Genomic DNA, 17,547 nt, shown 5'->3' with positions numbered 1-17,547 from the left:
GCTGTAAGCATGACTGAGTAGGTGATACTCAATCCCAGGAAAGTGTAATATAAACCCATCATGAAACCAAGACATGGATGTGAAAATGGGACATTTACTCTAGTGAGCCACTTATTTGACAGTCAAATCCTGTTACAATCTTCAACGAACCGTCCTTGTATAAATATCTACACCTACTGACTACTTTGTGGAGCTTTCAACCTCACAATTTCACCCCCTCTATATCATGGGAGCCCTCTAAGCATATTGCGAGGTTCAATCTCAAGACACCGGTGTGGTGTTGCCATCACGAGGGAATTTGCAAAGAGGAGAAATCTTATTCCCGCCAATTTGGAGTATATAATCTGTTTCCAGGAGTCACTACTATGGAAAGAAAAGGTTTCTCATCACCAATGGGACCAACAGATGTCTGCAAGGCCTCGATGTCCTTTCACGAGCTTAATCGAATCTTTTTAAGGCGCTGCAAGTATTATTCTTTGCTGGGGGCTTATGATATTAGCGTGAAACAATCTTGGGGACAATTGAGAGAAATTCAAGATTGGGATAGCAAATCCCATCGGCATGCATATTAACGGTGAATGGTAACAAGTTTAGATGTTATTAAAAAAGACCAAGATGACTACCCCATTAGTGACTGCAGAGATAGACATACCATGTGTCGGCCTGTTTCACCTGTCGCTCTTCGGGAAATGTACGACGCGAAAGAAACTGGCACGGGACTAAATCAGATTAGGACTAAAAGCAGCATCAATTAGCAAGTGCCCGAATTTTCTGATTATTTGCAAAATATTCGGACTTTAGAATCCCATCGTTGGATTGTTTTCCGAGGCATCCCATGGGGGCAAAGTTTGTTCGAAAAAGCAGAGGATGGGGGTTGAGGAAAATGTACCGAAATCCACCTTTACCGAGGGAATCAATGTTCAACTCATTATCTGTGGATATTGGGTAGCAATGGTTTATCCAGCGTCGAATAACTACAGAGTACAAGATGATATGGGCATGATACTTCAGATCTGTACATGGTAGCTAGGATCTATAACCTAGACCTTGCTTGGTATATTGTCTGGAATTCCAAGGATCAATATTCTTTGGGCATCTATCTCCGACCATGTAGATGGCGCATATCAACTCAAAGATCTTGCTACTGTAGGATTCCAGAACTGGTATACCGAATTCTCACATCATGAGGAAACTTCCTCTAACCCCCATGCCTGGCGACCTAGCTACGGTGCAGAATGTTCTCGAAACTCATGCTTATGTTCTTTCTTGGCCAAATGATACGTATAGTACACTCAGACACTCTGTAGATGGTGGCGCACTTCGTACCTGCACTGCCAGTTTGCCTGGTTGAATGCAATGTAATGTAGCTATTGTAGCTTTTCAGAGTAGCAGCTCTACCAAGTATTAGCAAAACAAACGCTTTCTACTCGGTGAAGGTTCTAGCCTCTTTCTAGCTCTCCATGCGCTTCTAGACTTCTTGCTAACAGATTGCTATAACCGCTATAACCGAAGAGCCCTTGCTTTGCAGTTCTGTGTTCCATACGGAGACTTTCCATTCTTCAGGTTTTTCTTCTAGACTTGGAAGGTAACCATAAGCATGAGTAGTGGCAGTTGAAATGTAATCAAGATCGAAGCAAGTAGAGACGACTTGACTGTATTTACACTGATAGATACAGATGAGTGTGCATTAGTGTTTGAGTCTACTGCACAGGGAGAAATGAATATTCGAAATAACAAAGAGAGAATTAATTATGTCATTTAGTCTAGACGTAGAAAACTCGAGCACATTTCTGGTCTAATTCCAAGGTTTTGTATGAAGGAAATATTGATCATTGGCGCTATCAATAATCTCCTCATTCTTTTGCCTTGGTTCTTCTCAACAAACGCGAATAGCGGAAAAACGCACGCACGCACGTACGTCTGCATAAGGCACACACTAGAATCACGAACTACGGAGGTTGGAAGGGTTAGTAATGTAAAACGCATCTAAGCGTGTCCCCACTTGAAACCTTTTGACCAATCAGATCACATCGCTGGTTGAAAATTTATATAGTAAACTCCAGGAGGTGGAAGTATTGTAAAAGTCATATTTTATTCAAAATTATTCACATTTTATTTGAAATCATTAGTTTTGATTGGATTTCGAATTCGAACCTTTATTCTAAGTCTATTTAGAACCTTTTAGAAGCTTCAAATATTATGAAACTATTAAGGTTGATGAAAAGCAAGAAAAGCTTCAATTGTTGATATTGGGGGAACAGCTCAATATCTATTCAATTCGCTTAAAGCAGCAGTAAAATCTATAAAAACAGCAAGATTTTACTCAAAGTGGGGTTTACATTAATTACCTACCCTCACAACCTTCGTACATCAACCTTGGCCTTAGCGAAAATCACCACATCCCTACATGCACCCCCTCCATGTTGCTAGCCGTATTGGGCATAGCGCCAAACGAATGACTCGTGCCCGTTGAAGTAGATCTACAACTTTATTACCGTGGCCCGCCTCGTCCACTCTCCTCGTGGAAAGTGGGCGAGGACGTGATTTTCGGGTTAGAGTCAATCGAGTTAAAGGAGTAAGGGAAGCACGGAGCTAATGTGGCTAAGTACTCGGTGTGACCGTTTGAGTTGCAGTGAACGAATAATCGGTTGCTAACGGGTTCGAGAGCACTAGTTGGGCGTGCGTGGGCGAGCTTTGCTGATAAGTTGTGTGTGGTGCATATCTGAGAGAGAGAGAAATGAAGGATGATGGATGGGAAAGATTTCTTTGGGAGCTATAGCACGTAGTGTGTATAAGTATACTTACTCGATTTTGCTTAAAGGGGACGTTGACTAGGTTGGTGGAATGTGGAAATTGCAGATTTGCGTTGGCGCTTGGAAGCGGATGTTACGGTTTTGCTAAGCGGAGATTTGCAATGATTTGCAAAGTTGCTGGGGGATTTGCAGTGCAGAGAGGGTACTCGGTGCAACGACGAAGCTGGGGGTCATCGCATACCGTTCTTGGCAGGAGATGCAAACACACACTTTCAGTCATTGATCTATGCTGGATATGATATCAAAACATGTATGAACTGTCATTTCTAGTAGAGTGGAACCGTATGTGGCCTGCAACTTGCAAGTTTCTACACTCGAGCTGTAGTGCTTAGTTGATTGTCATTGCGTTGTTAAGCATGGCGTAGTCTTATCTGTAAAATGTCAACCTCTCAGCGTGAGACACACTTTTGTCCAACAAATTAGTATGATGTTGATGGAGTTGACACTGACACTGCCGTTAAACTGCCAGTTTCAGTATCATGACAGGAACGTTTGGTCATGCCAGTGGACTGTTACCGTGAAGCATGGAGAACATGCATTGGTGCGTTGTAGTTTCAAAGATGGGAAGTAGACCATACACTGACACCGACTATGATGATACTGGCGGTTGAATAGCCACGATGAATCAAATTCAAACTTGATTGACAGGAACATCTGGTCATGCATGTCTGCAGTGGAGTATATTTTGAGGAGAATTGTGGATTTGGATGGAAGATTGCATTGATGCATTGACGTGGTTTCAGCTGGTTGATAGCGGATGTATTGACAGACGTGATGGTGAGCTTGGGCTTTTGATCTGGGGTTAGGTGTTGCAGCTTTGATCGTTTGATTGTTGGGTTGAAGATGTTACGGGTACTGTGATACGAATTTGGTTGAAGAATTTTCATCGTCGTGCAAGATTTGCTAGGTGGCTGTGAGCTAGTGGAGCTCAAGGATTGATAGGTTCTACCAAAGCTGCAACGGATGAGAGTGCAATATGGTGATTGAGCTACCTGTAAAGTCACAGTGATGTATGGCATGTGTCTATTGGAAACAGCCTATGCTCTCATCCTCCTTCAATTTCTAGGCATTCAGATCGCCGTCTCATGAGAGGCAACGGTCAAATTTGCACGAAGTAGAGTATCGAAATAGTATGTTTTGATTATTCATATTATTTGTTTATTTGTGTGTGACTATCTGATCCTATCCTGTCCTATCCATCATCCATTTGTCGTCCATTCAATCCAGGGTATCTACAAATGCATAAAAATGACGGCAGCCTCCCAATCCATACTGTAGACAGTAGAGTAAAACAATAACTATACTATAAAAACAAGATATACAGCCGTTTATAGGCATTAGACACGTAAGAAATGCGTTCGCTTGCTTGCGTACATGAAATGATGCTGTGATTCTTTTAGAGTTCCGTCCTTCCTTGAGTAACTTTTGATATACACAAAAGAAATATCTATCTTCTAAACCCATCCAACTTTACTCGATCATAGTAAAAGGTTCGTGAGTTGCATCCTTGTGTCCCTCTCTTTTGCCTCCCGAGAATAAGTATTCCCAGGACTGATCGATCGGATAGGAGCCAACTGAATATGTTGAGGACTCGGTGGCGCAGTCAATGGATTTGGAGCTCCTCTTGGAGTTTCGTGTTGCTGTGCACGCCCTGAGATATAATACTCGCGTTGATGATGTGAGTCGCGAGGTGGAGATGGAGGTAGGGGACTAGGGTATTGCTGCTCTGAGCGACGGTGTGGATAATTCACGGATGTACTCGCAACGCTCGGGCCTCTGCTGTGATGAGAAGATTTTATCGAGTTGAAATGTGCGTGAGTGTAATAAGATTCTCTTTCTAATGAAGGATGACATAATGATTGTGATTCAAACTCTGATGCGTATGGTGAGGTGTTGGGTCTAATTTGAAGTTGTGGGAGAGATGGTCTTCGAGAGTTGAGACGATCGAATGATGAGAGAGGTGGAAGTTCGAGGGAGGGCGAGGATGCTACCCTGGGAGAAATAGAGAAGTTTGAGCAGGTGTCTGAGATTAAGGAGGGAGCACCATCGAGTGATTCTGCTCGAGATGCTTCGGATACTGATGGTGAAGGAAGAGAAGAGTGTATTCTTCGAGATGAAAAGGTGTCAATGTGGCGAGATGGGGTGTGAGAATGGGAGTGAACTGGTCGTGCGAATGATAGGGTTTCAGATTGCTCGTTGAAAGAATGTGAGTGAGATGATGTCCTTCTACGAAGAACCAAGCGACGTCTTCGGTTCATACTTCCGTTCCACCAATTCTTTACGGCGTTGTCACTTCGTCCTTGAAGTCTTCGAGCGATTTCGGCCCATCTCTTGCCCATCTCTCCTACCAATCTTTCGATTTGAAGTCCCTCTTCGGGACTGATTGGGTCGTGGTTTAAGGTTGGCTTGAGGTTTTGGTGATAACGTTCTCGACATTGCTTTGGCGACCTTGAACCGATGAGTTGTGCAATTCTCACCCAGTTCAAAGCTCCTTGTGTGTGAACAAGTTGTACCAAGTACGAATCTTCAGCTGGCGACCAAGGCCCACGTCGATGAGATGATGACATTTTGAATAGTGCTGGATGCTGAATGACAAAAGTTGAAGATAAAGACAGGAAATCAAAATCAAAATGAAGGTGATGATAATCAGTCGTTAGGTCGATGGGCAAAGACGTTGGGATATAGGAAGCTCCTAATCGGTCAACGGCCCTAAGATGAAATCGGAAGTTCGTGAAAAGATGCCACAAGAGCGGTCAAGGTCTCGAAAAGGTGTCGAAGAGCTCAAGTGCACGGTTGGGCCGCGGGCTAGCAAGTGGATGTTTTTCAAAAACACGAGGGATCAAGGGATGTAATTTGGCTGTGTGCCTGAGCCTGGGACACGAACTAACGGCTGCTCAACGACTGAAAGTTTCCGCGACTACCCTTATAATAGAATCGTCGCTCGGTGCTGTACTTGGTCCTGCGAGTGTCAAGGAAGATGTTACAAATGCAGATGACGCTAGATGTTGTGGTGGTCTCTGGTCTTGCAATGCTTCAATCTAGTCTCTTGATCTAGACTTATGATGGCGGCAGTGGCGATGAGAAAATGCGATTTTCTTTAGATGAAGGGTGACCCTTTCAGTTGAAGCGGAAAGTAGGGAAGAAGCTTGAGCCAACAGAGTCTGTGTGGTTTAGATTTTGATGATTCGAAACGCAACGCTCTGATGGAAGACCGAGTCACGTAGATGGGAATTTTTTCTTTCAGAAGAGATGAAAGCAAATGCTAGTTATCGATGATATTGAAGATGAATGGACTGGAGTTATATTTGAGAACAGGAAACCGGTGGATTGGTATGAAGATGTTGAAATAGGAAAGACAATATCGGGTTGAGGATGGGGCTTATGTCTTGTAAAGTATAGTCGGCGATGGGAAGTATGACAATGATATACATTGATTTCCAGGTAAGCCAGGGACGTAGGGATTCTTACGAAAACATTTTATTGGCGGGCGCGACAACGATCAAGGTCTTAACAGGGGGGTAGTGAGGATGCTTCTGGGGAGGGGTGATGCGTGTTTTGGTATGGGTAGCACGGATCCTGTACAGTTTCGATCGGATAAACTCAGGGTAGGGGTAGATTTTTGGGACTTCTTTTCTGGGATGAGAATGGGAAAGTAGGGATGATGGTAAATGGTGTTTCTTAGTCCAAGTGTATGGTGTGGGTGGGTGTATGGGTATTGGGCCCGGGGTGAAATGTTTAGGTAGCGGGGACGTGATTTGATGTGTGGTTAGTTGGATGTTGTGCGATGGTCTAGGTATGGGTGGGCGGGTTTTGAGTTTTGTGGTAGGGGTGGCTGAAATAGAAGATGAAGACTTTCAAGACGTATAGAAGTGGAGTGAGTGGATGGATGGTTGGTTGGTGCAAACCTTGAAAGATTCGTTTCGTCCCGCTCTTGCTCTTGGGAAACCTAGGGATAGATTCGAACCTAGGAAGTTTTTGGAAAGCTCAGAAGAATGCTTTTGGGGGGGTTTCTGATGCTTTGAGACATATCTTACTTGCAAACTAGGCCAACTCGGGTTCTTGAAAGAGTAACATCATATATTGATGATGAATGATCCTCGTTGGCGTTGCGGGAAGGCTTCTTTCTGCACAATACCCAATCTTTCGGGTGGTTCAACTCTGCCTTTTGCCCCATCTTGACCGTAAGCATCCATGTCTTCCATGTTGAACATGTAAAAAATAAGATGGCTTCTGAACCCAGGATGTGCTACACTGCTACATTAGTAACATAGTTGGCAACGTACCTAATATCAAAATCAGATGCGAGGAGTGTTATCCCTAGAACATTGTTGAAGCGCGAATGCCACTAACCTGGGAATGGAAATCAATCCATCATGCTGTACTGTAAAATAAATGCAACAAATTCAATAAATGCAACAAATCCAACAAATCCAATAAATCCGTCACAACTACGACGATTAAAAACACCGAAAGAGCGAAACTACGAAAAGGGAGTAAAAAAGCAAAATGGGGAAGTTGATTTGGAATCTATTGCTTAGCTTATCCTAGTTGAGTAACATCATACCTGGCTAGTATGAGCTCTGGAGTCTGGACGGGATCTTAGTGTTCCACCAAGGGAGTTACCCGCGAAATGTGTCGTTAGAAGCTAGGATCTTTCTCAGGTACTTGGGTGTGGACTTCGGTGTAACACCAAATAGAATACTGTACTCTGTACAGTCCGGACCCAAGAAAACACACACACATACACACACACACACACACACATCTCATCGCAGGAAAATGGTGACGAGAGTGGAGGAGCGGAGGGGTTGAGAATTGGCGAATACCTACCTATGTATGGCGATGAAGGGGGAAGCAAAAATGGATAGAGAGATCCAAAAAGCACTTACCATACGCTCGCCGGGAGATATTGGGCATTTGCCACTTTTTCTCCCAACTCTCCAACTCATTGAGCCATTCGAGGTCTGGGCGTCATCCCAAAGGGGAAAATGTGAAGTGAAGGGAAGGGAAAGGAAAGGAAGGGAAGGAATACATTGAAATTTCTAGATCAAATCCCTCAAGGTACCAGTATTTCTTGCTCGCAAATGTTACTATTTTCTTTTGAAATTCGATATCAGCTATTTCTATCGCATCTCTCGCATCTATCGCATGATTCACCATGTTATGCCATGCCATGCCATGCCATCTGATAATTCCCCTATCTATCTGCCTACAAACAAATCTGACACTTTGCACCAATTGACATTCATCTCAATCATGCACATTGAACTGTTTGAGATTTGCACGGTAGAGTTGATACCATAATACATCTTTCCCGGGAGTTTTGGCTGAGAGATGGCGTCAATGCGATGCAACAGTTCGTAAAAAGTGACGAATATCTATATCCAGTTACCAAGCATACACAGCACGCTTTTTTCTTTCTTTCTTTCTTTCTTTCTTTCTTTCTTTCTTTCCTTCTTTCTTTTTTTCTTCCTGAAATCTGAAATGGTGATTCAAAAGGTAAAACGCTTTGGGGTTGTGGAACCATTCCGAAGTCAGCTGAAAAATATTCATAATAACGCAAAATTATAGCCAGGTTTGATGAATAGTACCAAGGTACATCGTCTTTAACTTTTGTTCATACCGATGAAGGCCAATGAAGGCCAACGAAGGCCAATGATGGTCATGTGCTACGTACATTGGTCTCTATTTGAAGTAAGAGAGTGGAGTTGGTTGAATTAAGCGTTTGTTCACATTAGGTCATTATTGGAATGGGACAATGATAAGGTGGTCGGTGCTGCGAAACGAAAGCGAGTTTAGAATTGTGGCCTTTCCTCCCTTCCTCCTTTCCTCCTTTCTGCCACTAGCCATCGCCTCATAAAAGATGGAGACTCTAAAGAGATCATGAAGTGGCTCATATGTGGACAGTGGACAGTGGATAGTGGACATTGAGAAAAAGGCGAGCGAGCGAGCGAGCGACCGACCGACCGCTGCACTGCTGCAGTAAATGAAAGAAGAAAAGAAGAAGAAAAAAGCCCCCGTCGTAGATCAATCAACAACCAAAACTCACTCCACTATGCCCAGTACAAGGTGTGAACCAACTTTAATTTGATGAGATGAGAATCGGGGGAGGGTTGAAAGCTCCAGCTAATGAAGCTAATATCAATGTGGAAATAAAGAACGAGAATATCATGAATCCCATCCTCTAGAATTTTCCGTTGTCATCTGGCCATGTGGCTACCGGTATCTCATCTCATCTACTCGGTAACCTTAACTATCCAAAAAACAAACATGCAATGGGAATGTTCTACGGAGTAATCACCTCAAATATTTCCCCCATTGTATTGTTCTGGGACTTACCCGCATTATTAATCCCTTTCCGCGCCATTCATAATTCCTCTTGGCCAATGATAGCTTCATACGCACCTCCCAATTCCATTCTCGAAACCCGAGAGATTGCACTTTAAAATATGCATATCCTTTAGTTCCAGACCTTTGCCTTGTTGTTCGCAGGCGTGGGTACCTGGTTCCATTGCCTTATATTCCATGCCATCAGCATGTCTTCCCTGGGCCTTCCTCTGCTCTTGGGTCATTCATCAGTCAGGAAGTGTAGATATTCTACTTTTGTTACACAGAATCTGCATTCACTCTCCCATTCATCTATCATGGCACAACACCTAATCCCGAACCGCTCCCTTTGTCCCATCGCATCCGCCTTGTGCCTTTTCTAAATTTCCTTCGGTTGTGTCCAATACCTCGCTTGCTTCCGCTGGAATTCCCCTTTTCCAACTTGTGTTTGTGCGGCCATGTGCTCAGGTGCAGGTGGTGTTGTTGGGACGGGCTAAAGTTCAAGACGGAAATAAACGGTGCGATATGATGTGATGGGATAGGATCTCACAGCGCAGCGCATCACATCAGATCACATCACGCCGCCCATTCAGTCGGTACGGTAAGTACAGTAAGCCCTGGGAGATCACTGTTATGCTTTTTGTTCGCGAGGCTTTAGGGGCGTCTTCATACCATGGCTCTACGCCTGAACGTGTAGGCTGCTGAGAACCCCAAGGCACATGCTATTTCTATACCTGTCAACAAAACGCCATCATACGGGACTATTGGATGATGGATTTGTGTAGGCAGATGCATAGAGAAATGCGAGCAAAGGTTTATGCGCATCACGCTCCATTCTATTAGCCTGATATCATTTATCAAGTCAATTTCTCTCATATCGGAGGATTTCCATGCCTCACCTGATAAAACACGGGCCCAACTATCCCTCCCTCTCTCCGTTTCTCTCAGCCACGGCCAGTTCGCCGGGATTGCTATATGGATATGGATGGTACAGCTTTCGACTGGGATTCTGGTTTATCTCGGGATTCCCAGGTTCACAATGTCATATAATATGTGTGAGCACAATGAAGAATAGATGATATTCCGTTCCACTCCAACTCCCAGGATGATGATTTACGCATTATTTCATTTGGGACAAAATGATATTTGCATTGCTTTGTGGAACATCGATATACGGCTGGGCGAGCTAGGAAAATAACTGCTACGGAGGCACGCCGCACTGCAGATCGCTTTCGCTCCCGCCCGAGTCCCGAGAGGTGGGAATCTCTCAACACGAATCCTCACGATATTCCAAAATTCGAAATATACATGTTTTGCCTAAGGAATGATGCAATCTAATCTATTCTTCTTTATTTCTGTCTTTGACTCGTCAAGCTAGCCGAACTGGATAGATACAATGTGATGTGATCATTTGTGTGTGATCCAGATTCGTAAATTTTAACTTCCCCGAATGCTCAAGCTTTATCTCAAATACCCTCCTCTAATTAGTATTTTGTGATTACTATTCATCAAGTACCTAGGTACGCACGTGCATACGTACAAAAGTAGCTTTCTACACCCCTTCACAACTATTGACTCTCGAGTACCGCGTCTCCACCCAAGAAGTCTTGATGTCACCCACAAAATAATCTGCTTGCGACGAAGATCAGCCAGAGCCCTTACCGATCATACCGAGGAACCTTGCCTTCCTGCCTTGGCTGTTGCATGCTGGTGTACAAGATAGAGACAGATGTACATCCATCTTCTTCTGTATTCGCTGCACCTATCCGGATCCAGCAGTAAGGTTCACGGGGCTGGAAAGTTGTACTAGTACCTGCCGTGAACACGGTGAGGTCAGGGTAGATGAATAACGGTTTACAAGGTGATTGATGGGGATTGGGTTCACTCATTCAATAGGTATTTCGACGGAATGAATTTTGTCTACTTCGGGGGTTAAACATTATTGTCTCTGAGTACCGACCTAGATAGATCTAGATAAACTTGCTGAGAGCTTTTTGACGATACAGTAAACCACCGGCATTTCGAATTCCGTGGGCAAGGAAGGATTCCATTCCATGAGTGCTGAATGTCGGTCCAGCCCCAACTGGTGATCTTAAACCAAAGATCAATGATCAGCAGCAGCTAATAGATCTCATCAACGATCACTGTCGGTAAAATCACGATTTTGTAGATCTGCCCTTCCGACTCTCCAGGACAATATCAATAAATCCCCTCCCCCCAAGACAACCGGGGAAACCACTTTTCTCACCCTGCCAGTGTCATCACATCACCCCCTTCATCGCAATGTCACACAGTATCCAAGCTTTGAAGTCGTGATCCTACTCGTCAGAACCATAACGTTGGATCCAGCCCATCGGGTCTCCCCAAATCTGCAAATCACCACCGCATCCGTTTAGGAAAGTAGCATATGGTCGCCGATACCCCCCTGGCAACACTTGGCGCTGACAGGGGCTATATAAAGTAGGCACTATTAACGTCGTGACTCGTGTTTTCTGCTGTGCGACTCTTCATCCTGCTGTGTGCGGAATTGTTATGTTTCATGAGAGCTCTTCAATGTTGTTGCAATATCCGTCATTGGGATTGCTACAGCCACGACGTGCAGAGCGATTTTGTCGATATCAATGTGGTACAGTACGGTGATTCAAGAGGGCACAACAGAAGCGGCACGTTTATCGTCGTGAGGTTAAGTAAATTCTCGGGATTTCAGGGGGTCATCTTTCTTGTTCCTTCCTACCGGTATTCAAGGAAAGCAAATCAACTCAATATTTTGTCACCTGTAGCATACAAGCCGATCCGCCAAATGTCCCAGGAGATCTGGAACAACGATAATGGGACTTGAAATGGTGATGGCAGTGGTTCAACAACAGAAAGCGGCAGAGTAGGGTACCATCCGCCGGGGTTGCAAAATGGGGACACTCGTGATGGATGATGTGGTATTGCTATATTATCATTTAGATGTTGGGCTTCTTTCTGAGACGATGCTTGCTGCTATGATGATGATCGGCTGAAACAACACAACAGTCTCTCACACCCGGGCTCATATCAATCACATGTACTAGTACTATTGTAGAATCCGAATCTAATATTTGAACAAAATGGCAGCAGGGTTGTGTTATTACCCAGCAAAAGCAAGCAAGTGAACGAACATGATGCATATCCCACCGAATGGGAATTCTACGGAAACATTCCCGCTGATGATTACTCACCTTGTGTAAATGTGTAAATCTGGTGGCTACTGTAGAGCATGCAAGAGATAGATGAATCGGTGAATAAAGTTTCAGGTGCAGGGAATTGAAGTATGTTTTGGTTTGCTTTTTTGTCTTGAGTGGTTCCTGTTAGCTGGTCCCGATGATCGAAATTCAGCCGTTGAAGAAACGGAGATGGGAACGGGGAGGATAGGGTTCACACTGGAAAAAGCAAACGAAACCTCCAATTACTATTTCAATACTTGGTAGCGAAAGCCAAGAAGATAAGTTGTGAGCGAGATGTATTTCATTTTTTCTCACAGTATCCGAATGAGTTACGCTGATTTCGTATAAACGACTTCTCTTATATTATATATTATATACTAGGTACATAGGTCGTCCAACTGCTCAACCGATCACGGAAAATCCTCGGCCACCTCCTCAATTGCCGCCTCCTTGGATTGAAAAAGGAACTACTCGCACAAGCAATCCAATCACCATCGCTTTGCTCCGGGCCTACGCCATGATCTACGGGCACTTGCTTTCGCTTGCCTAGCTAGTTTTGCGTCGCTGCGCTTGTGGGGTTGTTCCGTTTTGCACCTTGTATTTGGAATAATTTCCTGGCTTGTTATTGCATTGTCCAAGCTTAGTGACTGAAAGTTGGAAGAAGGAGATGGAAGTGCCTTGATCCATGTCTGAACGAACACGAGCGAGCGAATGAATACTCCCTAGCTCACCAGAGATTTGATGAGAAAACGTTCACTAGTGTATTGAATTAGATTAGTTAGGGCGAATAGCTTGCCAGCTGTCAAAGGTTAAGCTGGGTTGAACTTGTATATGAAGGATACTGGAAAGCTAATGTCAATATGTTATATGCTATAACTTATAGCCTCCCGATAAAGTTTTGGGACAGAGGTTTGCACGTCGGCACCGAAACAGATGGCGTAGTGGTGCACCGTTACTAGGCATAAAGCTGGATAGACTTTATATAATGGATGTCATATGGGAGTTCAGAACATGGGCAGATAGGGAAGAGTTACATTCGGATTGTTTTTCCCCTCGTCATGCCCCAGCCTGTGTAAAGAGCGACGAATTACCTGACACGGATAGGAGTCTTGGTCGATCAGGGCCTTTCCAATCATCATCTACGTATCCATCTATATGTAGATCCTAATATTGATCTTGGGTATCCAAGATGGGGTATTCGAGTTTACTCTTATTTCTCCAGCTCGCGCATCCCTGATATCATATCAATGTAAGGAGCATTAACTGTAGAAAAGTTTCAGAAATTCGCTTCCAGGATAGATATTTAGGCACCACAATTAATGAACCCTTGATATATATATTGTTCAAGGATGCATGTGAGATTTGTATAGTTCTTTTTTTGCCTCTCAGCAATGGATCCAGATACACGGATATGAGCGTCGGTATGATACCCGTCGAAGGAATGGAAATGGAAGCCCGAGAAAAAGCACAAATCCGTTGGAAAGCTATTTTTGGTAATAATCATCCTTGAGACAGATATGCGAGAGATGGGGGATCCCATGGCATTGGTTACCCCTGTGACGGGATCCTTTCACAGCTCTATCCGTCGGCGCATGTACGAGGGGGTGTAGAAGTTTATTGAGGCTCGAGATGGTAAGTGGTGGTATTATGTAGTATCATGGTAAGTGAGGCTGATGTATGGAGAAGTTTTTGGAGCATTCTAGGCTTGGAGATATTCGCTGGTGCTAACCTTGAAGCACTTCTTCCCCTACAATATATCTCTGACAAGTAGCAACTCTATGTTCAGTAAGCTCAATCAATTCAAAATCCGAGACTGATGTACCGACTGTTGTTCCTAAATTAAGAACCTTGAGGTAAAAACATCATAGCCTTCAAATGTCGGTATTGAACAGATACTTCAAGCGCCCTACGCCAAACCATGACGGGCTCGCCCACTGCTCAGTCCGATCTGTTTATATGTGGGGATGATAAAGACGGGATCTCCGTAAAATAAATTGAGGTTGAGATATAAATGGGGATAACGGGGGCAGTTTATTGATCTTCAGATCGAAAGTCTCGTCTTTGACAGGGCACCCTGAAGGTGATTTAAAGGGATCTTCATTCTTCGTGTTACGCTATGAATGACGGATATCAGATATGTACCCATCTTCGCAAACCTTTCCTCCGTTTGGAGTAAGATGGAAAATGAGTACCAAGATCTTATAGCTGGGGTTATGCATCCTTGATACGGATTATCATGGTTGTTGGGAATGTTTTGGTAATAGGTATGGAATATCTATGGTCCTAAGCCTTGACCTAGAAACGGCTCTTCCCCCTTGTCCAACACAGGAACCCTTGCCCTAGCACCTTACCCTTTTAGGTTAATTTTGGCGATTTTATGAATGAGGCGCTGCGCAAAAAGGCGAGAAAGCAGATGAGGCTACCATGTATGAATTTCCTTGATCACCATTACTCAGATTCGAATCCAAGAGAGAGAATTGACAGTGCAAGAATAACTGTTGATAACAATGCTATCGTTTCTCGTTGCTTCCTGCGTTATGGGGTATCTATTCAGCTCATGACAATTGCCAGATCTGATTCGTGTAGATCTCGTTCGCCCTGGAAACGATACTACAACATTGTTCATGCTTCATGCGAGATGCTATCCATTTAAGAACCGGTGTGGAAGATGTGGCTGAAAGTGTGCGTGTGCACATTGTTTGTCCAATGCTGATCATGTTATTCTGCGTACATCGAGTTGCATACCCGTCTGCAAGTTTGCGCTGCCATGTACAGTTCCGACCGTTGCCTTCTAGATTCATTGGCTATCCCCTCACCTGCTTCATTACCCACAGGTAAGCATGCGATCAAGTACAGTAGCAATGGAAACCCTCAAAAAGGCCTAGAAGAGCCAAACTAAACCGGTAAGGCGGAAAGGATCTGCAGAAACCTTTTGGACAAGAGGTCTCGCCAATCTACAACTTGGTAGGTGGTAAGCAAGCATAACGGGTTCTAGAAAATGTTGCTTTTTCGTTGGAGTATCAGCAATATACCACGAGGTAGAAAGCCGACAATCCTACTCGATGTATACATACCTGATGAGCCGCTCTAGTCTCTATCCCCAAAAAGGTGAGTGGCTGGACGGGACAGTTTTGTCACGTTTTCCCCCCCAAATTTTAAAGACATCGCCGACATTATGCTTTGGCGTTTAAAACGGTAGGCAGATCATTTGCGATTCAAGTACACTGTACAGTATTCGTGTGCCCAAAAGATACTGGGGTACCTTTAGACAGGTATCACTTATTGGTAGAATTTACGAGTGAATTTTGCGATGATTGGTGCACATTCCCCTTCGTTCTCTGCCACTTGATGTTTCCAGCGGTCAATATCGATAATGTTGTTGCTCGGATTTTTAGTCTTTCTGCATTGCAACGCTTCTTTGTCACTCCCAATATTCGGATTTCATCTGAGAGTATTATTTCGGAATGCATTGTCATTCAGAATCATCGAGATCTGGGGGGCTGCCCATATTGGGACGGCATTATATTCATCCTCATAGTTCTTATGTACATGTGAAATTCTGTAGTCTTCCATTGCAGAGGTATCGGGGACCTCTATTGGTACATATTGTGGTCGACAGTCTAGGTCGCCGACCTACATTAAATACCAAAGATACTTTCATCGACGGTGGTGCTACTTTATCTTAAATCCAAAGCAATAACGATCAATGGTTACCAAGGCAATGGAGATGATGTGCATCAACGTCTTTACTAGCACGGGATTGTAAAGAATGGGACTAGTGGTCAAAGTCATGAGGCGTCGATACTTTTTGAAGATCTCAGTTGTAATTATTGCAAACAAGAACATCAGTTTGTAGTACCCGTCCATTCCAAATCGAGATCTCGACACGAAAGCACTCATAATTTCCACGTCGCATTCCTTGACAACTTGGGGACTGCCACGCATATATCCTTATCCGTTGTCTCCAGCTCTGCCTCTTGACAATCTTCAATTCCTACCCCATTTGCAAATTGCACCACGACGAAATCAATGGGCTTCTTCCCCACGACCACCATCGGAGCATGCCAGGTCCCCGCTCCATAGGTGACCGCCTGTGAACCATTCGCTAAGAAAGCCTGAATTCTATTCAGGTCCGGTAAACCGCGACCGGGCAGGTTCTCGATATTATCATCACTCGTGCTTGTTTGAGGGGAGAGAACGGGGACAGGTAAGGTTTCATCGACTGATGACGGCGTTAAACTCGGTGCTACGACAACCAAGTAACATACATCTTCTTGCTCCGAGGGTGATATCCCGAGAGGTATGAATGTTTGAGTCGTGAAAGGATGTCTTTCCAGTATGATGATCGGAAATAACCCCCCGATATTGCTATCGTGAGACGGGAGAAGCGAGCGAGGTGCGCATACAAACATGTTCATGACTGCATTCGCGACCCGTTGACTAGGAGCGCTCCCGTAGTAATCCTTCATATGCGTGACATCTAGGTATTTGAGCGCGGTACCTTGGTTGGCTTGTATCGCATTTGATGGTAAGGATTTGATCGTTGATGATGGGATCACCGCTGGTGCGGGGTTTTGAATCACAGTCCCAAAAGTTGCAAAATCATCTTGATTGAGTAGTTTTGTATGAATTATTGTTTCTTTTATATTTGCTTTGATGGTCACAGGCATCTTGGGAAGTTTTCTTGATGTATTTGCTGTGGTTTACGTGAATGCGGTCTCGTCTTTCCGAACATCATGTGAAAATCGAAAGTGGGTGGAATCACGTGAATATTTGACACGTGATCAGTCCAGCCTCCACCCTTCTCGAGGTTCTCCATCGTTCATTCTCGCCGGCCTGATGTCCTTACAATTGAGCTGTGCGCTTCCATGTAGCGTGTTGAGGTCTGAGTATCCAGATCACTTATTTTTGATTACTCCTCTTAGATTTCTATCCTTTTGATACCAATATCACCTCCTTCCAATGTAATGTCTCCTTTCAACATACCATCTCTGTTCGATGTACCATGCCGCTTTGACATACCACCTCCTTCTAGTATATCATCGCCTTCAATACTGTTATAATAATCATCCCAGGCCGATAATGATGCTTTGCCGCCCGGTCCGACTTTCACCTTCTGTATATCTCCCAAAGCCGCAATTCTTCATTGAAGTTAATACAATAATAGTGAATCTGCCTCTAGAGTCCCTATTGTTCTATCAAGGTTGTCTCTGCTC

The 17,547-nt window shown here is 44.1% G+C and overlaps 2 protein-coding genes across 2 annotated transcripts; both read right to left on the bottom strand.

Moving 5' to 3' along the window:
- Positions 1-4,291: 4,291 nt before the first annotated feature.
- Positions 4,292-5,380, bottom strand: EAF01_007288 (uncharacterized protein; the record flags this gene model as incomplete). The annotated part of the gene is made up of 1 exon (XM_038915543.1): positions 4,292-5,380. One exon carries the CDS (start codon positions 5,378-5,380, stop codon positions 4,292-4,294), a length of 1,089 nt encoding a protein of 362 aa, XP_038769181.1.
- A 10,847-nt stretch (positions 5,381-16,227) lies between these two features.
- On the bottom strand, positions 16,228-17,001 carry EAF01_007287 (uncharacterized protein; the record flags this gene model as incomplete). Its single annotated transcript, XM_038915542.1, has 1 exon — positions 16,228-17,001. The coding sequence occupies one exon, from the start codon at positions 16,999-17,001 to the stop codon at positions 16,228-16,230; it is 774 nt and encodes a 257-aa protein (XP_038769180.1).
- Between the last annotated feature and the right edge of the window lie 546 nt (positions 17,002-17,547).

This window comes from Botrytis porri, assembly GCF_014898465.1.
Source record: "Botrytis porri strain MUCL 3234 chromosome Unknown BPOR_009, whole genome shotgun sequence".
NCBI classification, from domain to species: domain Eukaryota; kingdom Fungi; phylum Ascomycota; class Leotiomycetes; order Helotiales; family Sclerotiniaceae; genus Botrytis; species Botrytis porri.
The sequence above is the reverse complement of the archived record's forward strand: the minus strand, read 5'-3'. Positions and strand labels throughout refer to the sequence as shown.